The sequence below is a fragment of the Morchella sextelata genome (assembly GCF_020137385.1).
Source record: "Morchella sextelata strain SCLS chromosome Unknown scls_8, whole genome shotgun sequence".
NCBI classification, from domain to species: domain Eukaryota; kingdom Fungi; phylum Ascomycota; class Pezizomycetes; order Pezizales; family Morchellaceae; genus Morchella; species Morchella sextelata.
The window spans coordinates 601,725-626,329 of record NW_025408623.1 but is presented as its reverse complement, the minus strand read 5'-3'; the positions used below and the strand labels follow the sequence as shown (position 1 = coordinate 626,329).

Here is a 24,605-nt window from a genome sequence, read left to right as displayed (position 1 = left end):
CTTCACCAAGCCCTCCTATCCGATAAATCCCTGTTCCCCTCATGTCCAGTCGATCATAAACTTGCATTCCCACTGTACTAGGACAGACACTGTCCTAAACAACCACACACTGATCCCGAGGCATGCAACAAAAGAGAGAAAAGACCGGATCATCCCACCTCCACAACACATTGAGCAAACAAAGAATAGTAATATTACAAGAAGAGGTAGTTGTATATGAAGAAGCAAAAAAAGAAACCACAAAATAAGGGATTAAGTTCCCACCTTATCCATCCCACACACATGCACCAAATCAATCACTCCAATACCCGCTAAACTTTTGGTTTTATAAGCAACGTTTAAAGAGAGAATAAGCAAAAGACCCCCTAAATGAAGAAAAAAGAAAGATAAGAAGCAAGCGAAAACAAAAAGGACGGCTGGCGAAAGTCCGTCAAGTTGCTGTCAGAATGACAACCCAGAGATTGATTAAAAGTGAAACGTGCATGGCTCTGAGGAATGGAAGATGGAGTTCGCCAATAATAAAAACCTGGAAAGGAATAAGAAAAAAATCAAACGCTTTTGAAAGTATCCCAAACCCACATCATGTGAACCTACTAAAGTCCAAACTCATCAAAAGATCCTCTGTCTCCAGATCCTTTTCCAGATCAGCACCATTTAGCTGTACAGAGTTTCTGCTGTAACCATGATCCGCCAAACTTGTTTGTCCACTCATAGTTGAGACTCTCCTGGAGCTTGGCATGGTAGGAGGACTGGCTGCTCCACCTATGGCACCGTTTCCGCCGCTTCCACCAACTCCCCCGCCCCCGACACTTCCCCCATTACTCAAACCGCCCGTAGCAGTCCTCTCACGCAACCGACTAATATTCCGCAGCCGATGTCTCCAGTTGGAGATATGTTCTCCGCCACCCTCATTGTAAACATGCGAATAGACGCTCGCACTCAACGCCAGATTCCTTACAAAAGCCGGGAGTGACAGATCTGAGACAATTTTCGTCTCTTGTGCCGGGCTGATATCCGAGAATCCTTCTTTGCGGCAGACCTGGACTCTGTAATATTTTTTATCCTGTAGTCCCTTTTTCGTCAAACGCGACGAAATAAACCCTGTCCTAGCTTCCGGTGTGATTACAATACTGACAAAATTGAACTGGGAGGGTATTGTTCCAAAGCGCCAGGGAAGACCAGAGTTGTTAAAAACGATGTTGACGAAATCATTACCGATGTGACGTTTCTTCATGGTACACTGGGGATCTTCTGCCAATGTTGGCATCATGGTAGTTACATGAAACACAATCTCCGTGATTCTGTCGCTCCAGAAATATGCAAATTGGCCGTCTAAATCATTTTCGCGATCAAGACCCCCGGTATTTCGGTCTGTGCCCTTGAGGGTAATGAGTTCTCCCAGTCCGTCTACAAAGTCAGTATAATCGGGTGATCCCATTTGGTTTGTCAGGATATCAAGTTCCGTAGACTGTCCAGGGCCGGCGTAAACCACACCAATCTTATGAAAATCGACAACTGGTATCCTATCAAAAACGTCCAACGCTCTAGTGGTTTTATCGTCCTCCGGGAGCAGTACTGGCCTAGTCATCTCGGTTGTTCCTATACCTCCAGCCAGCTGCAACAATACATGACTAGGTAGAATTTTATCCGGTTGCGTGTTTGTTTCCAGAGGATTATTTTCGCTTGGAGAGCTTGGCTTCGTGTCAAGAATGTTGACCCATTTCGATTGTAGAGTACTGTGTAAATCCCTTGATTCCGGCTTCATACTGTAGTAGCTTGTACCAGACTATTTCTACAATCAACCAACATTGCCCTTCTATATGGGGGGAGGGGGGCGGTAAGGGAGGAAGATTGTGAGAGAAAGAACTTACTGGTCTTCTAACAACGAGCCTTGCTACACCAGTCTCCGTCGTCATATGCACAGTTATGATACTTCCTCCGACCAACCAATTCTTCGTAACTATCGCTGCATCCTTGCCAATTTTTGCAGGGGGTTTCAAGTCAAAATCGCTAAAGGTGAACCTTTGCAACATATCCATACACGCTTGGCTTTGCTCGTCGACTGTATTGCTCTCGGCATGCAAGACCAGCCCCCTGGTGATCCAGGACACGTACTTTGGCCGCTCACTCAACCTCAACGATAAAAACCATGTTGTCAATACGTTGTAAGCAAGCGTGAGGACGTATTGAGGTAGACTTGGTTCAGTCTCGGGCTGGGATTGCATCGCCTGTAGAAAATTAGTTTTAGAAATTTCATTAGCCCAAGTGGTTAGGGGTAACCTACCCTCGTTGGCCCTGAGGCAGTACTCTCTTTTGTATGTTGGATGTAACGGAAAGCAATACCAAAGATATTCCGGAAGTCGGGTTCTGTAAAATTACTATACAGAGTAGGTAGCTTCGCCAATGCCAACAGAAACTCCAAGATATGTACACTGACGGCGGAGGAGGTGATAATCTGGGAGAGCTTTGTTAGGATACCTGGTAGGAACTTGCTTGTTGATCCTGGTAGTTCATAGCAGCATATCGATAGAGCGTGGATACATGGTTTGGCGGTTCTTTGCCATTTGTAGAGCCCCAATTGAAAAGCCTTAACAATTCCTTCAGTCTCATTTTTGGCAAAGTGTTGCTTGTAGCTGACCAAAGTCGTGAGTATGTTGATGAGAGCTATAGCAATATCGGCCTTCTTAACCTCTTCCGGAAGGTCCGTGTTAGGAATTTTATCTGTATGTAACTGATGACAAATATAACTTCTCAGCATGTTGATATGCGCTTTACAGTTTCGGAATGCTGTCTTATTGGCAAGCTGGGAGCTTAGGTGAACCAAGACGTAGCTGTATATTTCCCAGTCACAACCTTGCTGCATAATCGGAATCACTTGCTCCATCCATAACGACATTCTGATGCAAGTCTTTGGATCCAGTGACGGCCCTTCTTGTACTGGATAGTCCTTCGGTGGGTCGTAAAATGTGCATAGAATTGGGCTTGCTTCATACGAAGGCTTCTCTGGAAGCGCCTTCGTCTCAGGGTATGCCCAGATCGGTGACTTTCGTTTGGCGCGGTCATACTTTTCCACAACCGGTCGGCTCGGACTTCTAAATAGAAATGTCTGTTGCGATGTTTGGGATATCGAGTTACTTCTGTTTGATCTCGAAGATGTCGACGATGAGTCCTCCTCAGGCTTCGAAGGAGCCGGCGTTTCGTCCGGGATCTTTGTGATTCTGTGAAATACCGCTGCTAAGTTTTCTGACTCCGTTGATTCGACTAAGAAGATAGCATTCTCTGAGTCAGATCTGATTCTGAATAAAAGCTTCATAGCTGTTAATCGTGCATCGGCATCTATCGTTTTAGATCCTACGATCTGAATAATTTCCTCGTATGTCCGAGCCGTCTTTAGAGCATCGACATTCATGCTTCTCATAAATATCCTTACTAATCCTCGAGTGACGATGTTGACCGGGGAAGTAAGGTGGTGGTGATGTTGCTGGGAGTGTGGAATCACCGCAGGCTTGGGTCGATCGGAGGAGTTCTTCGGTGCTGTCTGATTTTCATTTTCCTCGTCCTCCTCTGGTATAGACTGATCATTCACGGGCTCCTCCGGTCCAATATAATCCACCAATATATCGAGACATACATTGAATAGATCTATGTTGCTATCCCCTGCAACATCTACTGCCAACTTAACTAATGCTTCCAAGACCTTCAAATCACCCTCATTCCGGAAATCTTCAAAAATAGAAAGAACCAATGACCGTAAAATGTCTTCCTCGCATAACTCTCTTGTAGTCTCATAAACATCCTTGATCAAAGATAGAACACTAATCCGCATTGCTGTTGGTCTTGATCGGGCCTTGAAGAATATATCAAGCAATTTTCTGCAGTTTTCTATCCATTCACCACACGATGGATAGCAAAGGTGTTCTGTGGCATAGTGATTGATAACGTACTCCGCTGCCGAGTTTGGTAGGTGTTCGTGAACACGAACGAAAAAATCAACTACTTCATCTGTCTGTTCGAACTCGGGGTTGCGGCACGCAATCTCCAACTGAGTTATGACCTGTAAGATGGCATGTGCTATAGCGGCGTTCAATCCGCCGTGCTCGGTTTTCTGTGGGCGCGAAGAGGTCTCATCTGCACCTGCACGGGCTTCTATCACCGTCCCGTCTGCTCGTTCTGTCGTTCTGTTTGAGCAGGCCACTAATATATCCAAAGGCACTGCCCATTCGTCGAAGGAGATTTGCGAAACGACGTCTTTACTAGCAAGAATAGCACTAATGGCTCTGCAGATTTCTAACTCCAAGCGTGCGCTATCAGCGGCAAGCGCTGATCGGAATGCTGACATGACAATAGGAAATTGCACTGGAGGAAGCCCATCTTGCTCGTCCGCTATTAAAAGTTTCTCTAGAAACCAGACAGCACCTTTGAGAGTGTTCGTGTTTGCATTAGCAGAGCTGGTAACAAGATTTTTGGCGGGCGTCTCGAGAATTTCAAGCAGAACCAGAACTGAATTATGAGCCATATAACTCTTGCAGAGGTTACTGACGGCATTCCAGGTAGCATCGGCAAGATCTCTTAGTGTGGCATAAGCACCACACAGTACCTCTATACAAGATTTGAGTGCAGCACGTGGGACGTAGCCATAAGTGATGAGAGCCTCGATAACGCCAATAGAACATTCGATGTCCTTTTTATGCGTTGTCTTTTTGCATATTTGAAGGACGTCCAAGAGTAGCTGGTTTATTTCACGCTCCTCAAACGATTTAAAGTTGAATTTGATGACTTGAGTGGTGAATTGAAACAATTCCCTCAAGTTAAATTCCGCACCTGACATATTCTCTGGATTACCTCCGTCCCGCTTGCGGATCGATCGTTCCCCAGTAGCTTCCTTGAACCAGTTCTTCAACCATTTGGACAACAGAGAAACCAGGTCCTTGTGAAACGTAGACACATCCCTTCCTCCATTGGTGAGCGCAGTCAGTGCCTGTAACTGATGATAGAAGTCATCCATGCAAACATGGAGTGCTATGGTACGGTAAATCTTGAGTCGATCTAGTGGTGAAGGTTCATGCTGCTGGATACATGCCGAGAGGAGTTTGAAAGCTGCTTGCCGAACCTCAGGTGGATTATCGGCGTCTAGTAGGTCCTGGGCATTTGCCCAGATTTCCGTTACAGTTGAAACCGGGTAATCCGCAATTATCGTTCTTAACGCCTCTGCCGCTGCTACACGATCACTCAGGGGATTGCTAGCCTTCAGTCTGTCAACCAGAACCTGCCCGCTAGTGACAGCATCTTCCCCGAAGTATTCCCCGTACAAGCTCGAACGGTGTCCATTACTAGTTATTGGTGCAGCTGGTGATGGAGGGATGGAGAAACCAGTACGATTCAGACGTCCACCGAAACTCCGGAATACATTCGCGATACTGGAAGATGGCTTGTTCGAGTCATGTAGCTGTGGCGGATCGACGTTACTCTGAGAAGATGAAGGCATTTAATTAAGTAACTATGAGACGATATGAAGTCAGCGTAAATGCCGGTGACATGAAGGAGAACAAAGTTTTCAGAGGAAACAATTTAATTGGCGTCATTCAGGGCCGAAAGCTTATTGGATCGGAGAAAAAAAAGGGTGTGCAGTGACAACGCCCAATCAGGTCACCTGATCGAAACAAAATGACAAAGAACCAATGATAGTATGGTAACGAACCTATCGCCCAAAACACTCGGGTGAGCGAGTCCTGCGCCGAACGAAGCGCGGAAGGATGAGAACACCACTCGCGGGAGAGAGCGGATGGAGGGGTTTGCGTAGAGGTAGGAGCAATCCGAAAGTTGGCGAGCGAGTATGATAATTGAAGTATGAAGTCGGTCATATAAACAGCATGGGGAGGGAACTGAAGGCGAGGGGAGGGAGAGGCGAAGATAAGGTGGAGGGATAAGGAGAAAGAGGTGGAGGGGTGAGGAGGGGTGAGGCCAGAAAACCAACCAGTCGGGATGATACTACGGAATCAGTCTGACAGATATGGGGTTATATATTTTATATTTTTTGCTTTGTGGCTAGACTATGCGGAGGGCGTACAACCAGGAGCGAGTCTAATAGGTGTTTAAAGTTGAATTTACGAGGCTTCTGCTGCTGCTGTTATCGTTGTCTGAAGTTTTATCTTCGATGGGGTTCAGCGAAACGGGAGATGGGAGGGAAAGCAGGGACCACTGAGGTGCAGAAACACCGTGCAGAGTACTAGTGGACTAGGGATGGCTCGTGGGGTGTTGGGTGCTGACTCGGAAGAGTGGAAGATTTTCCCGATCTTTTTTCCTTCCGACGTTCTTATTGTCTTCACTTTCTCTTTTGGGCGAGTTGTTGACGTGAATGGGGATGACGAACGGATGAATGAACAGTTAGACAGGTCAAAGACGGATGACTGGGAGGGATATGCTATGGACGCCTGTAATCATCTAAAGGAAACGGACAAAAAACAATTTCCAGAATCAATGACAGAGCCACTTTAGTGCGCCTCCACCACCACCGCAGGCACGAGGACGGGAGCAGCACTTGGCAGGTGAGGTTGGACGTGGGCGTGGGGTCTGTCACTCGATGTCAATCGTCACTGACTAGTTTAAACAGCATGATGATTGTCGGGTTAATGCCGGCTAAGTTGCCGTACTGGCATGTGCTCCGCGTGCTTCGTTTTACGCTAAATTGAGTACTCGCCAGACAAAGAGTGTACAGTCACGTCCCGACTCCCAACCCGCCAAGCAGGCCAGGCCTTTTTTTGAGCTCAGTAGCGGGGATATCTTTCTTTTCTTCTGTTTGTGGACGGTTGTCTTAGTTGCATCATTGTTTTCCTTCACGTCGTCCCACATTCTTCTTTTTTTCGAACTTAGGGACAACACCGATTTCATTTTCTCTAGCTCCCTAGGCAGATTGAAAGACAATTTCAATCCGGCACATCTAGCTCCTGGGTTGATCACTTATACCCCCACTAATTCTCTACATCGAACCCCCCACAACCAGGACCACTATCAATACTCTCCCGGCCACGATCACCATAAGCTACCCACATCCTGCACTGTACCATTGTCACCGCAACCAACCATGGCCTCAAACATTCAAACTATCGCCCAGCTTCTGGACACATCATTGATACCTCAGCAGAACAAACAAGGTAAACCAGCAACTCCACATCAATGTTTTTTGTGTTTATTTTTCCTGGGTTTCCGGTGCTTCCTGATCTTTCTACATCAATTTCCCCGCGCGATCCAAATTGTGGAGCATGTGTTTTCCTTTGGTCTAAATACAGCCCATAAATTCACCAATAGTAACTGACTGTCGCTTTTCGGAACAGCTGAGCAATCTCTGAGAGCCTCTGAGAATGCTCCAGGATTTCCATTGTTATTGCTGCAAATCGTGGCGTTCAATACGTTCGGCTTGAACACACGATTGGCTGCTGCTTTGTATTTCAAGAACTTGATAGGGAGGAACTGGACTGTGAGCTCCCGCGGATGACATTATGAAGTTGAATATCTCTACTAATCATGTTTTTGTATTCAGGATGAGGAAGGGCGTTACAAGATGAACAACGATGATGTTGTCGCCGTCAAACAGGAAATAATCGGACTCATGATCACCTCCCCACCAGCGCTCCAGGTGCAGTTGGGAGAAGCGATCAGTATTATCGCTGAAAGTGACTTTTGGCGACGATGGGATACCTTGATTGATGTGCATACCTCCAGACATCTAAACTGTGTATAGTTCGAGAAGTAACATTCGGCGCTTGTTTTTAGGATCTTGTCTCTCGGCTCACCCCCGACAACCCGCAAGTCAACAACGGTGTTCTCCAAGTTGCACACGCAATCTTCAAACGTTGGAGGCCGCTGTTCCGCTCTGACGACCTATTTGAAGAGATCAACCACGTTCTCGGAAAGTTCACAGAGCCTCTTCTTAAACTCTTCATAGTACGCTCACATATAAACTTATCAAACCGTACGAACGACTGACCTACGGATATAGTCCACGGATTCGCTCATCGAACAAAATGTCAACGATAAAGTAACGTTACAAGGCCTCTACCAAACTCTCAATCTCATTGTTAAGATCTCTTTCGATCTCAACTGCCAAGACTTGGCACCCGGTTTTGAGGAAAGTCTTACTGCCATCATGGGACTATTCCACAAGTACCTCACGTACTCCAACGATCTTCTTACGACTGATGATGATGACGAGGCTGGTCCACTAGAAAAGGTGAAAGCTGGTATTTGTGAATTGTTACAGCTGTTTACACACAAATATGAAGATGTGTTTGAAGAGATGCTCCAGAATTTTGTAAATTCAACTTGGGAGCTACTGACAAATCTTGGCCCCCAGCCAAAATACGATATCGTGAGTATAAGATCAGAATTTGATTTGAACCACGGGGGAATATGTGCTGATTGTAAAAAAAAAAAAAAAACGAACAGCTGGTTAGCAAAGCGTTGCAATTCTTGACGTCTGTTGCGGGATCAAGTAAACATGCGCAGAATTTCAGTCAAACGGAGGTTTTGGAGCAGGTTGTGGAAAAGATTATTCTTCCAAACATGGCCCTACGAACTTCAGACGAAGAGTTATTTGAAGACGACCCAATTGAATTTATTCGACGAGATCTCGAGGGCTCCGATAGCGATACTCGCCGAAGAGCAGCCACCGACTTCCTCCGGCAACTCCTTGAACAGTTCGATCAAAACGTTACTCAAGTTGTCTGGAAATACATTACCCACTACCTCCAAGATTATAACAAGAACCCCAAGGTGAACTGGAGGTCGAAAGATACAGCTCTGTACCTTTTCTCGTCCATCGCTGCCAAGGGTTCAACGGAGCGTAAGGGTGTTGTTCATACTAACCTCCTGGTTGATGTAGTCGAATTTTTCCAAAGTAATGTCGCAGCAGACCTTATTGCTCCATTTGATGATGTGGAGCCAATCCTCAAGGTTGACGCAATCAAGTACTTGTATACCTTCCGAAGCCAGTTGACCAAGGAACAACTGTCGGGTGCATTCCCGCTTCTTGCAAAACATCTTGCCTCGCCTAACTACGTTGTTTACACATACACCGCTATCACCGTGGAGAGGCTGCTTGCGATGACTGCGGATGGGCAACCGGTGTTCCACCCCGAAGATCTGAAGCCTTATTCCAACGATCTTTTGCAGCACCTTTTTAGACTGATAGAAGCCGGAGTTACCCCCGAGAAGATTCAAGAGAACGAGTTCCTGATGCGTTGCGTGATGAGATGTTTAATTGTAGCAAAGGATTCGATGGGTCCTCTTGTAGGGTTTGTCTTGGGCGAGTTGATCAAGATTACTGGAGAGATTGCAAAGAACCCCAGTAATCCGAGATTTATCCACTACCACTTTGAGAGTCTGGGTGCCATCATTAGGTATGGTTCGATGTTCAGAGTTTCAAAGGGCTCTTTCTGACAGCGCTTAGGTTCGTGGCCCCTCATCATCCAGAAGGTCTTGAAACCGCCCTTCATGATCCGTTTATGAGTATTCTTGGCCTATACATCACCGAGTTCATTCCCTACGTCTTCCAGCTCCTCTCCCTCCTTCTTGAAAGCCACCCTTCGGCACCAATCCCCCAACGGTATAAGGATCTCATCCCTCATCTCCTCGCTCCAGCTCTCTGCGAGTCCCGCGGAAATGTACCAGCTCTTGTCCGTCTTCTCCAAGCCATCATGGCGCGGGGCGCGGATCACTTTGTCCAAAACAACCAGATCTCCCCGATTCTGGGAATATTCCAGAAGCTTGTCTCATCCAAATTGACTGAAATCCACGCATTCGAGCTGCTCGAAGCTTGCTTCATTTACTTTCCCCTCAAATCTCTAGAGCCCTTCCTGAAGGATATTTTCATTATTCTGCTCACGCGTCTCAACGGCTCAAAAACCGAAGCTCTTTCCCAGAAGTTTGTAAGACTTTTTTACTTCCTGGCCTCTCGCGATGCGGAAGGTTGCGGACCCGACTTTGTCGTGAAGGCAATTGATACCGTGCAGGACGGAATCTTTGGGCAACTATATCAAGCCGTCGTTCTCCCGGATACCCAGAAGCTTCAGAGGCCCGTGGACCGAAAAATCGCTGTTGTCGGTTTAACCAAGTTTGTGGCGTTTAGCAGTGAACTTGAAAACCGTTATCACAAGACTTGGCCTAGCACTGTCATGGCGCTGTTGAAACTGCTTGAAATGCCGCCGTTGCCTGTCCAGGAGGGTGACAATGCGGCGGAGCTTGTTGACGCAGACATTGACGATTTGAACTTTGGAAGCACCTACACTAGACTGAACACTTGTAAGACGAGGGTTGTAGATATGTTCCCGCAGGTGACCGGTGACCTGAAAAAATGGTGCGGAGCGAGGATCAGAGAGGGGAGCGCAGCCAAGGGTGGAAAGGTATGTTTCTCGTCTTCTTCCTCCCTGCCAGTTTTGCAGAGTACTGACGTCTCGGTGTGCTGTTACAGGTTGAGGAATGGATCAAGGCTGAACTGCCAGAGGAGGCTAAGAACATGTTGCGGAACTATATGCAGTAGATTTAAACAAGGTGTAGGTCGTTTTGAAGCACGACAATGTCAGGTTGATATCAGGACGAGGCAAATGTTTTATAGAATGAACTAAAATTAAAGCCTGTTTGCCTCCTTTCATCGGATCTTTTTGCCATGCATATATATACCCCAGCGATGCATGATGTTATTCTCATGAACGATGTTTTGCCGGGTTTTAGTACTCTGGCAGTAATCAGTAATCAAATAAAACATACACTCCTTACTTGCTGTTGGAAATATGGACGGGAGTGAGAGGCATAAACTTGTATTGAGGTACATACTTGACCACAGTACAAATGAGAGTTCTTATATACATATATCCATATAACGCTTGATATACCAGACTCTCCAGCTGTTTACATCATCTACTATTTGTTGATCGTGGTAAGTCATTACGGTGGTGGATGTTGTACATTAACAATTGCATTGTTAAACGTCTCATTATGGGCGTTATTCCGGCCTGTCTATACTTTTATACTAGAGCCGGTGGTATGGCCTCTAAACTGTAACTAGAAAGAGAGAGAGAGAGAGAGCTCTCTCCTTCTTTCCACTCGTTAGTTCATACAATACGTTCTCTACATTCTCGGCTCTTTACTTTGCTCTGCAAAGATCATCTCTGCAAATACTATGGACACCATACTGACATTATATAGTGATTCATCATAGTGACAGCCACAGTATGTACTTTATCCCAGCCTCGGAGGCCATTTCACCGCTGAGCTGTAACCGAGTGATATCCCATGCCCGGGCGATCCAAAAGCTTGGCTCCGGGGGCTCCCACAAAGAGCTCGACCCCCCCACACCGCACACCGCACACCGCACCGCACCGCCCCCACCACGCACAACACCACAATGCCGCTCTCGCCCTTCCGCCTCCCCTTCCTCTACCCGGCCCTCCGCCTCCCCCGCCCCGCCGGCATCCCCCTCCGCCGCTGCCGCCACGGCACCGCCGTCGAGCCCACCCCCACCCCCGCGGACGGCTCCACCGCCGCCCCAAAAGACGACGCACAAGCTCCCAACCCGCCCACCACCACCTCCCCCAACACTACTGCACCCGCCTCCTCCTCCTCCTCCTCCTCCTCCTCCTCCAAAACATCTGATAATGCAGCCCCAGCATCACCATCACCCGCCTCCAGCAGCACCACCACCACCACCACCACAACTACCACCACCCTGGCCCCGGGCGAATGGACGCACCACTTCGACACCTACAACCTCGCCGCATCCCTCACCCGCGGCGACTTCCGCCCCGCCCAGAGCGTCACAATAATGAAATCCATCCGCAGCCTCCTCTCCACCAACCTCGAGATCGCACACACCAACCTCGTCTCCAAGAGCAACGTCGAGAACGAGTCGTACCTCTTCCACGCCGCGTGCGCCGAGCTGCGCAACGAGGTGGTGCAGACGCGCAAGACGCAGATTGATGCGCTGCGCGCGGAGGGCGCCGCGATCCGCACGAGCTATGACCTGCTGAACCAGAAGTTCCTGGAGGACGTGATGGCCCTGAAGGATGAGCTGAATGGCCTGTTTGGGGACAGGAAGATGGTGACTAGGGCCGAGCAGAGGGCCATGGAGAATAAGATACAGGAGCTGAATTATAAGATTACGGTGCTGTTTAATTCGGAGTTGAGGAGTGAGATTGAGAAGTTGAGGTGGACGACGACGAGGAGGGGCTTGATTGCGATTGCGGCGTTGGCGGGTATGTGCTCTGCTCTCTTCTTTTGGTTTTTATATACATATAGCCTTTTTTTTTTTTTTTTTTTCCCCTCTCGGTATGGAGGATTTTGGGGAGTGCTGACGCTGAACAACAGCTTTCGTCGTCACGTCAATCCGCATGAGCAAAGACAGCGCCAAGAAGGACAAGAAGAAAAGCAGCACCAGCAGCGGCGAGAAGCACACGAACGAAGGCGACACCCACGACTTTGATAGCAGGTTGGGCCATGCAGACTTACTGACCGAGAGTCTTGCGAACCCTGGGGGCTCGCGGTCTTCGTCGGGGGCCAGCTTTGTCTCGTTAGGTTGAGTTACGGGGGAGCAGGAGGCAGGCATGATGGCTAGCTAGTAGTGGTTTTTTTTTCTCTTTTTTTTCCCCCTTGCGTTCTGGTTCTTTGTGTTTGGTTTCTTTGGGTTTGAGATGATACTCTACTTATCTGTGTAAATTGCCTTTTTGTTGCTGTAGTTTATTGATTTGGCTTGGTTTGGCTGGTTGGTAGGGGCCTGGCGTAATAATAGTCTGGGCTGGATTTATTGGAACTAGCGGGAGGGAAGGCTTATAGGGTAAGGACTGGAATTACTACATACCCAGAGTAGAGTGATATACGGTGTGTACCAGACAGTAACTACCTCGCCCAAATCCGGTGTCAATAATCACGATTCCCGCGCCCGGCCGGTGTCAATGGCCGCACCCCACTTTCCCAGCATCTAAACAAAACTACTTGTCAATGATCAAACCACCCACTTTACTCTAGACCAAGATCACACCGCCCACTCCCCACTCCCCACTCCCCACTCCCCACTCCCCCACATACACACGCCACAAACCTTAAGCCACAGAGACTGTGCCACAGTAACGCACGTGCTTGATGCCGCGCGCGCGCGTTGACAAAGTCGCACAGCGGATCAGCGTGCGTGAGCCTCGGTTGCTCGTGCGGACAACACAACGGGGCCAACAAGAAGAGAGCTTTCCCCGGATTTGTGATTACAATATTTGCTGGGCCGAGGTGTTATCGGGCGTGGGGGAGAATAGGATAGCTGTGTGTCTGTGTCTATTCTATATCTCTCTGTCCCTGTCCCTCGTACACTATCTTAGATATATACCCCGTCTTCTGTCTGTCTAGCTCTCTCCCTACGACATATCTACAGAACGAGACAGCTCCAGCTAGACGTGAATTGGGGTATCAAGCAATCGTTTGTTAATCGACACAGACAACACCAACACCACACACCTCATCACACAATGTCAGACCCAATCCTCCTCGAAGTCAAGAAGGTGCCCTCTCCACATTCCACATCACCCCCGAGATAGCTAGCTAACAATTAGTCTTCCCCGCAGAATGTCGCGCTCATAACCCTCAACCAGCCCAAGAAGCTCAACGCCCTCTCGGGCACCCTCTACTACGAGCTCGCCCAGCTCATGCGTAAAGTCGCCGACATGCCCGACGTCACGGTGACGGTGCTGACGGGGACGGGGAGATACTTCTCGGCGTATGTCTTCTTCTTCTGCTTCTTCTGCACTGCGGTTGGGGTTGGGTTGGTTGGAGGCTAATTGGTGCGGTGTAGCGGTGCCGATGTTGCGGTGAATGTGGCGGATGGAGCGCCGGCGAAGGATGAGGACGAGCGGAAGTACTATCTGCGACGTTGTAGGCTATTCCCGCACTCCCGGGTGTTCTAGATTGGGTGTATTTGCTGACCAGCGTGGATAGTCGCCGCGAATAACTTGGAGGTGGCCAAGGCCTTCTACGAGCACCCAAAGATCCTCGTCGGCGCACTTAACGGCCCCGCCGTCGGTCTCTCTGCCGCCCTCCTGGGCGCCTGTGACTTCATCTAGTACCACCCCCCCCCCCCCCCGCGGGGGCTCCCCCTTCTTCTCTTCCGCCATAACATACTAACCCCCCCCCTCCTTACAGCGCCACAGAAAACACCTTCATCCTCACCCCCTTCACCTCCCTCGGCCTCGTCGCTGAAGGTATCGCCTCAACAATGTTCGTCCGCCGTCTCGGCTTCGCAAAAGCCAGCGAGGCCCTCCTCCTGTCCAAGCGCATCAGCGCCCCCGAGCTCGTGGCCTGCGGCTTCATCAACAAGCTCTTCCCCGCCGAGGGCTTCCGCGAGCGCGTGCTCGAGTTTGTGGACGACGTGATGGGTGCGCACCTTAACCATGAGAGTATGCTGGGCGTGAAGGCGCTTATGAGGGAGCCATGGAGGGATGAGATAGAGAAGGCGGGGGTTAGGGAGGCGTTTGCAGGGTTGGATAGGTTTGTGCAGGGCGCGCCGCAGAAGGAGTTTGCGAGGTTGGCGAGTGGGGAGAAGAGACATAAGTTGTAGATGGAGAAGGTGGAATTAGACGGCTGGCGGACTGGGAGGGAGGTGGTGGGGAGGGGGGAACGAGTGCCCAGATATCTCGCGCCGGGTGATCCCGTGTGCTCCGCTGCTCCCAGGGGGTAATAGAATAAATCGAGTGATATTTCATGATTCCAATCACACAAAGGTACCATTGTCTTGAAGTCCTAGAATTGAACCTCCCAACCTATCCACCCACCTTCCCAGTACATTACTTCGGGTGAGTAACCATGATGGATTCTCAACATTTCCTCACAAACACGTTTTTTCCTTACGTGCAGGGACCCCACACAGCGCCAACCAAGTATTTAATATAAGAGTATGTATCCCGATGTCATTAAAAAGATAAAAGCCCCCTCTTGGAGTGCTCTATCGGATGGAGTACCCGAATGTATATGTAGTTGTATCTAGGGCCGCTGGCTAGCTAGAAAGCTTAGACGAGTATGTGATCATGATCTCGAGTGATGCTTCGGTGTCGTTCGATTGGGAGCGAGTATGTAGTCCGGCCAGCGATGAGACTTTACGTCTCTGGGTCTCTGGGTAATTGACGGCATAGAGCCCGGCCGGGCGTATTGCGGGTATTTCTGGGGGTAGGAGAGACGTGTTATACGTGCCTTCGGGTGTGCGAGTGGTAGTGATGTGTTCTGGGACTTCTTGTAGTTGGAGTATGTTGCGTGCTGGAATGGATGTGTCTGTAGAGGTGGTTAGTGTGGTCCACGAGGACGGGCGTCCTTGTGCCCTGGCCTCGAGGACATATCCTCCATGATACACAAGGACAGTGGTTCAAAAGGATAAGGGGCCTCGAGGGGACTATCTGTTCCGAGTGTAGAAGGTAATTCGAGAGAAGTATCATTGATGATGATTCTATTCGGAGGTTCGGAGAGAGCCTCCACTAGTTTCCTTCAGTGTCATGCTGTTATCATGTCTCCGCCACGACATCCCCAACCTCTATTGTACACATAACTACGACTACTATCAACACATATCACTCAATCGCTTGCAAAAGGCTATGTATAGTACTAGAACAACCGTTGGGTAACTTATTCCTAAATACGGCTACTTTGGCTCTAAAAAAAAAACTGCACTAAGGCTATATGTGTGTGCATACCTGGGTTTACTAATCATGAATTATCACTCGGTACATATTGGCTGGGTTGATGTCCCCTCTCATCTTAGTCTCGTTATCATGCCCTACTTTTGGTGTGTGGTTGGAAATCACACAGCATAAGGGTGGTCAGCCAGGCCACCGCCAGCGGGAATACCGGATGGGTCTAGGAACGAGACTACTCTGATCATCTGCAGCTGAATTACCTAAAAGATTGGCCTTCAGGGAAACCCACCCCCACCCCCCACTCTTCGAAAAGGTTAACGTAGGGCAAAATAAAACAATGAGAAAATGAATAAATTAAAAAAAAAACTATCTACAAAAAAAGAGGAAGGAGGAGGCAAGCTGCTTGCCGCGGGGAATAGCGAATCGGAGTAGGCTAGAATACCATTTACCCATTGGTAAAGACGACCAAAGGTTACGCTTTCGGTCTGCAGGATTGAAGCTCAACAAGCATTTGACCAATCCGAAGCCCAATATTCCCAGTCCAGTTCGATTCGTTATGAATCCTGGGTTTTTGCGGTATTACCTATGAAAAGAAACCCTAACCCACTAAGAATCACTCCAACTGTAGTTTCGCCGGCCCCCACCCTCAAAAATGGGAGCGGGGAAACCGGTGATAGAACCATGTTTGCAGCTCAAAATGATTTTGAGTTGGGAGAATAAAAGGGCTCGGGAAAGATGGGGGCGTGCTGCTGAGGGGTAGCAGCACTATGGGGTTTTAAAGAGGTGGGGTGGAAAGTGCATATTTATAGTGATAAGGACATGCAAAGAGGGGATGGTTTTGGCCGCTCCGCTATCAGGAGAAGCCAGTACAGTCGACTCCCGTTATTGTGATACTGTGTATAGTGATACTCTCGCTATGAGGATAGTAATCGGTGGTCCCAAAATGCTGTTTTACCTACCCCTCCTTACTTCTTATACCTATCCCTTGGACGGATGAAAGTTGTTAAATTCGCGACCTGGTCAGTGTACCACTCATAAAAGAAATTGCCTTGCTTTTTACGGTAAATAGCAACAACAGAGCCAATCAAAAATTAGTAACAATTACCGCACAAGGCTAGTGATGGCTGAAAGAGGGAAGTCGCGAATTTGGCAAATTTCATCCGTCCAAGGGATAGTAATACTCACTGAGAAAAAAGGAAATAAAAACAGTTCCGGGAAAAGTCACAAAAAAAGGTCAAGAGTTTCGCAGTTAACGGTAATTACAAGTAGACTGTGTAGGAAGATTGAGGTCAGACTTCTAAAACAACAGGCAGTCTTTGTGGAATAGTGCTGCATACATCCCTCAATCTTCAAGACATGTTTCGGTACTGTCTATAGAACTGGTGCCCTTGAACTGGAGGCCATAACTAACATCTGCGAGGCCGAGTAATTGCGAGTGATATTTCATGACGGGAATTTGCGATAAGGCTTTTATGTGGTTTGTTCAAAATATTATAGAAACAGGCACCGTCGCTGTCTTGTTATTTATAATATCTATCTACAGGAACTTTCGTAGTGTGGCGGCAACCTAATACTCCGAGAAGGGGTGGTCAAGATCAACTATCGGAGATAGTCTTTTTACTTGCGTGCCCCCTGGATAAGCACCGTTTTGGGCAGTTCCATATCCAGTACAGTGTTGCGCTCCAGATTATGAATATTCTTGAATAGTGACGATACAAACCCTCTTCGAGGGCCTAGTTTGTGACACGAGAAGACACGAATCAATCACTATCATAATTGACAGGTTTAAAAACCATTATATGTCGATAGACTTAATCCTGTGGGTAAAGAATATGTGTCAAATTGGTAACCTTCCATCATGATACAACGAGAACTTTATTGAACTTTAGCGTAATGATTCATGAAATAAATGGCATGACAGGATGACCCACAGGTGAGGGTTTTTGTTTTTCGAGCCGCTTTTTTTCATAGTAAGATCAATTGATCAAGGCTTCGTACGAATTTGTTGTCATATTATGAGGTCGAATAATATGGCTGGGTTAGGGCTGTGACACACCAATCGGCAGAGTATTGGCACAAATGCACGTTAAACTTAGTGCCACCTACCAAACAGTTGCACATACCGTTTCAACTCGAAGTATCGGCTATACATGCAAGATCAAGATTACTACTAATACACTTCTGAAACTGATCAATAGCCTTCGACCAATCATTAAAGAGATAATCACTGCCTGGAGATAGCCAATTTATCGTTTTGCGGATGTACTTTGTATGGCACTTTGAGCGGGAAGCTGTCCGGAATAATCCCCACGCGTGCTCGTCCTCAGCCGACCATTAAGTACATACTCGATGCTGGTGGTGGTTGCATTAATTCCAGTCTTCCCTTGTTACGTGACTATGTGCTTATAGGGCATCTGAGATTCGATATCTCCCTGTAATCCACACCTTGTGATGCTTCTAACTATGTGCTCATGCTAGATCGAGATAAGCGTGGTATGAACGTATGCTAGATATCACCTGACTGATGACTAGATCATTTTGTGGTTTTCGAGCCTCGCCACAGAAGCTCATGGCGAGGATTTCAGTGCCGCCTTCCGGGAGAAATTGCTTTATGGGGTATTCGATATACCAGCATTTCTTATGTTTTTATGAATCCATAAGCCGCCTTGCAACAAGCCCATAACTTAATGCCTCGCAGGGCTGTCGTGTGTACCTACTATGATAAAAAGTCAAGTCACACATCCGTGCAGACGCGAAGCGGATGTACGCCACCTCATCAGGTACTATTTCTCGGAGACGTCCTGAGGAATGAAGTCGACGCTCTGACTGGTTCCTGCATGATTTAGTAACAGCCGTGGAGCTTTCTACCTCGAGATATGCCTACTGTATTTCCCAGATGCCAAAGGATCGCCCTTCAACTGCGGGTGCTAAATAGTACGGATACAACCCCCGCAATATATCAGCTTTAACATACGTCGCTGTTGCATGTGGTGGAGGCTGAGCTTCAGATCCTAGAGCCTACTGTCATGTCACACCGCAGAGAGTACAAGCAGAGTGATGACGAATGCATTGTCTCACCTGTTGTGGGGTTATTACCAAGGCTAAAGCTCGAGTTACTGTACTCTAAAGGAAATGAGCGCATGAGTGCAGAGTAAAGTACAATGTACGTACGGAGTACTGATAATGACTAGCGATAACGAACGCGGTTTGGTTGGCCAGTGTTGGTGGGGTGAGGGGTTGGGACGCTGAAGATCATGATCAATGACTCGGTTCCAAGATATCTTTACTAGTCGTCTCAAGCCCCCCAAATAACGTCGCCTTGTGCTTGTGAAAGCCCAGTTTGCTGCTGTTGTCTAAGACTAGATTTTAGTGAACTTTAAGTTCAGAGAATTGCACTTTGAAAACGTGATATGTTCCACAATGCAGCCAGGCCAAAACTGAAACATGCGCAGCGCCTCGTGGACGCTGAATTTATTCAAGCGGAGAAGTCGATTTGCCCAGACAATCCCCCTTGCGTTCTCAAGGCGTCCTCAGAGCTTTATTCATTATATCTCCTCAAGCAATTGGGTTCTGCGCATAGCACGGGCCGACGCACACGATGTATCGGCGTGCCATATTGCAATAGGTAATTCGATGTAACAACCGGCCGGCAAGCAACACCAAGGAAGGAGAGGTGTAAGTTTGAGCAGCACCTACCCATCAATGTTGTGCCAGGTGATACGAATGCACTTTGTAAGTCGAAACACACCAACACCTGGGAAAGTTCGGATGCACGTCGAAGGTTACGGTTACATTGCGCTACTACATGAGTAGAGTAAGGAAATGATTTGTCCTTCGTGATACATTCCACCATAGCTGATAGTTGCTTTGGAACTGACTGCGTTACCCTACCTGCGGGAACGGCTACCGAAATAGCAAGGCAAGCTCCGAATTCCGGGCCACCCAGAAAAAAAGGTTTCGGGCCTGAAGCTTTCTTTTCTTAACCTCCTTTTGTCTAGCAATCACTCGACAACAACCAGAAACCTCTCACTCACTTTCCACCCCAGTCGTTATCCCTATCTCCTATCTCGCCTCACATTCGCTTGTTTGTTGGTTACCTCTAGCTAGACAGAATTCCTTTTTTGCAGCTGTTGTTCGTTCGGAAACTCACCCCCTTTTCGCACTTTGCTTGAACTCAGGCTCAGAGAGCTCCAGAGATTAATTCCACACAATTTCTATAATGGCCTCATCACTCATCAAGCTTCTCCAGCGCAAGCGGTACCAGTACGAGGTTACATTCTCGCTGTACATGCTGACGCCCACAGAGAAGATCATATTTAGTACGTGTTATTCCCCCATTGCCAAACCCCCTTATCGCTGTGCTAACAAACCGCCTTGTAGACTCGTTCCTCTTTATCTTCCTCTCGATGCTTATCCTCGCTGCATCACTATACCTTCCTCATCACGTCCACACCATCGCCTCAAGGGCTTGGTTCTACTATGCCGGTGACGAGGATATGCTCGCTACACAACAAGGAACGGCCCATTCAGAGCTATGACGGGGAGCTAAAGGCGTTATGTTTTCAAGACGTGGGGGCCCGAGGAGAATGGAATGTGACATATATATGTGGAGCGGGTTTAATGGGTTAAATTTTTTTTCGTTTGGATTTAATGCGGGCTATATAGATTAATGGATGGATGGGATTTATGTGACGGGGGATCTACCTATTATACACTGCCTTACTTCAAAATATGCTTATATTTATTACTATTCGTTCCTCCGGGTTTATTTATAGGATTTGCAGTGTTGATATCGGGATTGGATCTTCATGGATACATGAATTATGGAGTTGTGCTACATGAACTTTTCTTCTTGCGTTTCCTTTTTTCTTTTTTTCCTGTTCCATCATGTTCTTTCGATTAAGTAAGGAGTCGGTAATTGCGGTTGATGGTAATACTTACCCTCATAGCATGACCGAGACCTCCGAGAGGATCACAGCCATCGAGATACATTTACCGATTCCTACATATGCTCCACGGCTGGATCGACGACCCGTGGTTGGAATTATAAGCGAATCTGGGCGAGCAAATGAGGCTCATTGCAATGTGTATCCGGCTCATCAAAGGAGTCAGAAAAACATGGCGTTTTTTTCTTTCTTTTAGTGAAACCTTGTGACATGTCGGCAGCACCGAGCATACCTAAGGCCAAGGAAAGGAATGTATCCATAGGGCAAGACAAGGGAAGAATTGTGTCACAACAGCTCTTAGTGGGTGCATATTTGTGCAACAGAACGAATAGATCGGGTTTGGCCATATCATAGGCCTGTTCACACCCACAGGAAAGTACCTACTCTAACTACAGGTAGGTACATAACTTCAGCTGTAGTTGAGAGTACCTACTGTGCCTTAAAACTACCAAGGTTTGTACTTCTATGTACCCTCCCCCACTCTTTACTTTCAGGATTTTCAAACCGCATTGTCGTACAAAAGCATAGTATGTACACATTATTATATCGGGAATAGTCAAATAGTTAGATATGAGACATTGTTGAACCACTACCTAGCTGCTGAGGATTGTATCAAGGATATCATCGTGCTATGCATGAAGTTTGATATCCCGATCAAACCCCCTCTACCTAAACTATTTAGGACTGCAACTCGGAAATCTGGCCAACTTATTACCAAACCACCGTTCTACAAAGAAATCAGCATTTAATATAGTAAATAGGGTAGTCATATATTACCGAAGCTAGTAGAGCCAGTGACTTCTGTGTTACAGGCCCTGAATGGCGAGCCTTGATATTTGGTTGTGCATTTTCCATTCCGCGTAAACATTCTGCAGAAAGCTGTGCCAACACTGCAGAATGCGAAAGCGAAAAAAGCGTCATGAGGGACTCTTCACGTGAATCTGCAGCTTTGTTGAGTAACGATATAACATTTCTATGTTTCAAATTAGTTTCATCCTGTAACGTCCACGTGAGTGCAGGAATATTCTTATTTTTCCTCCGAAAAGAAAGTGCAGTATAGTGGGAGCTTCTTACTCGGGAAGGGTGCATCCATGTGCATTTTGATCCTGTTTTGATTCTGGTCCGCCTGCTTTGAACGCACGATTCCTCCACACAAGATTGCAGATATCCATTAAAAATCCGTTAAAGTGATTCACATATTCTCGGGGGTATTCTTCTGGCCCAGAATCCGAGGAGGACTTTTTGAGAGTAAGCTCGAATGCACGTTTGTATCTACACGAACATGTTAACGGACGTTCTGAGATCATTGGTGTGGGGCATACAGACTTTGAAAGGATGCCAGCTATCCTGGAGAGCATCATAACGTCTCCGGCAAATAAAAAGATGTAAACCAATTGGTCTGGCGGCAATGAAATACGAAACAACCCATTCTGCCAGGGCAGCGAGGATGCACATTCGTAAAAGCAGAGTATCGCATTAGGTATTAAAGATGACCCAGGGAAAGCCTATGTTTCATATTAGCATATTATGCATTTCCTCTGAGCAATCAAAACTTACCACTTGTCCTGCCAAACATATCTGACTAACATGGGCCATGTACTTGCGTAGGGCTAGCCCTTCTACCTCAAGCATCTCGCTATTTCTATACGTAACCCTCCATTGGTGAAGAAGTTCGGTGTAAAAATTAATCAAGGAAGCGGTTGAGGAATCTATAGTGCTCAAACTTAGGTCGACCGGCTTGAAAAACCTATCATATAATTCTATAAAAGGTTAGCCCTATAAGCAGTTCGAATATCTGATGCATACCTTCAAACCCGCGAAGGGGCAGAAAACTCAGCAGTCCCAAAATATATTCTTTGTGACTTTTCCCATCCCAGGACTGAAGATATTGATACAAAAACCCCTCGACTGCTGGCAACAATTTCTAAATGGTGAATGCATTAGTTTAGATCCATTATTGGTTTCTTTGGAATTTTACTTTTGTGGAACGTGTATATTCTAGAATCTTTGATAGGAGTTTTGCTGTTCGATCGGCGCTTCTAGGAGTAGGTGTCTGAGATGATCGAAGCTCGTCTGATAAACATGCTGCTAGCCAATTGTTGATTCGTAAAATTGCCGCATCTGTTTGAGTCAGGTTTATCTGTGCCTTTCTGATTTCGATTCATCGGACATTATTTACCTGAAGGCTTCAATTGTAGTAGCTTTCGGAGAAGTGGGTCTTCTAAAGCCGCCACTAACTGATTCGGAAGCTCTAGTTTATCCAACTTATTCACAAAGTCATCTACATTTTCCACTTCTTCGAGAGTAACCGAAGCCTTTGCAGCAAATCAGTAAATACTGTTTTAAAAGTTGCTGGAACCTAGAACACTCACCTCAGTGGCGTGAAATGTATGCACTTCCGGAAGTGCTAAATGATTAGTTTTTTGCCGTTTTGTGCCTTGTCCGCCTACTTTCCTAACTATCCTAAAGGAAGAAGCCTCCGAAGGGCCAGAATAATCTGCTGCGCTTGACTCTTGTATCAAAAGTAGCTTCTGCATCCATTCAGGATTCGGATGCTGGAGACTCGATTAGGAATGTTACACAAATACGAGAAGACGGCATAATTGAGGCTGAACTTCACGTGACTCACCGAGAACAATCCAACTTTCGTGGGGGTGATGTCGCCCACAATCACATCCGGGTAATAATCTTTGAATACCTGGAGGAGACCATTTAGAGGCTGTTCGTTCCCCAGGTTCCGCTTAAATTCCAGCCTATTATTGTGTAAACGATAGCCTAAACGACGAAGATAATTATATCCAAGGAATACTTACAATGCTTGGATGCGGAAAGGCTTCACGTGCTTTCGTCTTGTCAAGAGAGAAAGAAGATGACACAAATGACTCCTGAATTATGTTAGAATTTATTTTGGTTTGTGCCTGTCGAGCTGTGTACCTCAAGGTGATCATGTCCAATAAGTTAAAGAGAACTCCATACAGCTGTGAAAGCGCAGTATAGCTTTCCAGTATGTCATATACCATAACCAACCAACGAAGCAAAAGTGCCTTGAATAGTCAGCCTCTTATTCAAGACCTCCACTATCAGGCATCGGCCAGTTGTACCTGCGTTGCTAGAGATGGTTTGCTTTGTCCTTGACCGAAGCACCCAACTATCTTTATCACGACATCCTCTGATACCTTCCTCTGTGGAAAGAGAATCTTAACGATATTGCTAATGGCTGATTGGTCAAGGTAGCAGGGCGTTTCAGTCAATATGCCGATAAGACTCTCCAATACATCATCGGCTAAGCCACGTACTGACGCGTGCTGAGAGAGCTTTTCAATCGCGTCCGTAATGTCACTTTTGGAAAGAGAATTGCGAGTTGAGGCAGCTGTATTGAATCAACAATCTGATCTGATTCTGAATTCGAACAGAACATCCCACAAACCTTCTCGCAGTTGATTGACCAACTCCTCTATATCGTTCTCGTAAATTAAACCGCCACCGAATTCTAGAATACCTTGGGTGATCAGCTGGTGGCATTTCAGTCAATTGGAGGACGCGTACCGTGGCTTGTAGCTGCTGAAGGCATTGGTAAATCCTTGTGGGTTAGTCGAAACCCACTCCTAGAAACGGGGACTACGGGTCTGGAGATCTAGCGGGGTAGCCACCAGCGGGGAAGTCGGACAACAGAATTGGGGATGTGTCGTTGGTGTCAGTTGTTTTGACGCGATGCTCGTCTAGATATGATTTCCCGCTTGAAGTTAGACAGCTTTACCGCCTTGTAACCCCAGCTCCGCGTTTTTGCGCTGTCTCGCATCGATTACAGTCGTCACTGTCGACATCTGAAACACAACTGACTCGCCGTCAGATGTAACCGCGATTCACTGGTACCACATTATCCCCTGCATCACGACTACGAGGTTCTATAATGCCTGCCCCCACCCAGTGTTACATTGGTTTGCATCCATGAAACGATTCACTATGTCCCTGTGCTCTCCAAGACTAAAGTAATAATTTTTGGAAT

The 24,605-nt window shown here is 47.2% G+C and overlaps 6 protein-coding genes across 6 annotated transcripts; 4 read left to right on the top strand and 2 right to left on the bottom strand.

Moving 5' to 3' along the window:
* Nucleotides 1-580: 580 nt before the first annotated feature.
* On the bottom strand, nt 581-5,485 carry H6S33_012385 (uncharacterized protein; the record flags this gene model as incomplete). Its single annotated transcript, XM_044843730.1, has 4 exons — nt 581-1,063; nt 1,127-1,786; nt 1,872-2,228; nt 2,285-5,485. The coding sequence occupies 4 exons, from the start codon at nt 5,483-5,485 to the stop codon at nt 581-583; spliced, it is 4,701 nt and encodes a 1,566-aa protein (XP_044695034.1).
* Nucleotides 5,486-7,081: 1,596 nt separating this feature from the next.
* H6S33_012384 (uncharacterized protein) lies at nt 7,082-10,534 on the top strand (the record flags this gene model as incomplete). The annotated part of the gene is made up of 8 exons (XM_044843729.1): nt 7,082-7,151; nt 7,332-7,474; nt 7,538-7,705; nt 7,771-7,941; nt 7,997-8,365; nt 8,443-9,395; nt 9,446-10,397; nt 10,466-10,534. 8 exons carry the CDS (start codon nt 7,082-7,084, stop codon nt 10,532-10,534), a joined length of 2,895 nt encoding a protein of 964 aa, XP_044695033.1.
* Nucleotides 10,535-11,398: 864 nt separating this feature from the next.
* H6S33_012383 (uncharacterized protein) lies at nt 11,399-12,569 on the top strand (the record flags this gene model as incomplete). Its single annotated transcript, XM_044843728.1, has 2 exons — nt 11,399-12,245; nt 12,358-12,569. 2 exons carry the CDS (start codon nt 11,399-11,401, stop codon nt 12,567-12,569), a joined length of 1,059 nt encoding a protein of 352 aa, XP_044695032.1.
* Nucleotides 12,570-13,502: 933 nt separating this feature from the next.
* Nucleotides 13,503-14,587, top strand: H6S33_012382 (uncharacterized protein; the record flags this gene model as incomplete). The annotated part of the gene is made up of 5 exons (XM_044843727.1): nt 13,503-13,535; nt 13,599-13,750; nt 13,826-13,905; nt 13,969-14,052; nt 14,181-14,587. The coding sequence occupies 5 exons, from the start codon at nt 13,503-13,505 to the stop codon at nt 14,585-14,587; spliced, it is 756 nt and encodes a 251-aa protein (XP_044695031.1).
* A 5,285-nt stretch (nt 14,588-19,872) lies between these two features.
* H6S33_012381 (uncharacterized protein) lies at nt 19,873-20,191 on the top strand (the record flags this gene model as incomplete). Its single annotated transcript, XM_044843725.1, has 2 exons — nt 19,873-19,972; nt 20,034-20,191. 2 exons carry the CDS (start codon nt 19,873-19,875, stop codon nt 20,189-20,191), a joined length of 258 nt encoding a protein of 85 aa, XP_044695030.1.
* Nucleotides 20,192-21,669: 1,478 nt separating this feature from the next.
* On the bottom strand, nt 21,670-24,170 carry H6S33_012380 (uncharacterized protein; the record flags this gene model as incomplete). The annotated part of the gene is made up of 13 exons (XM_044843724.1): nt 21,670-21,871; nt 21,926-22,104; nt 22,157-22,359; nt 22,406-22,523; nt 22,578-22,720; nt 22,779-22,914; nt 22,972-23,154; nt 23,229-23,352; nt 23,413-23,484; nt 23,534-23,643; nt 23,701-23,969; nt 24,027-24,089; nt 24,146-24,170. The coding sequence occupies 13 exons, from the start codon at nt 24,168-24,170 to the stop codon at nt 21,670-21,672; spliced, it is 1,827 nt and encodes a 608-aa protein (XP_044695029.1).
* Between the last annotated feature and the right edge of the window lie 435 nt (nt 24,171-24,605).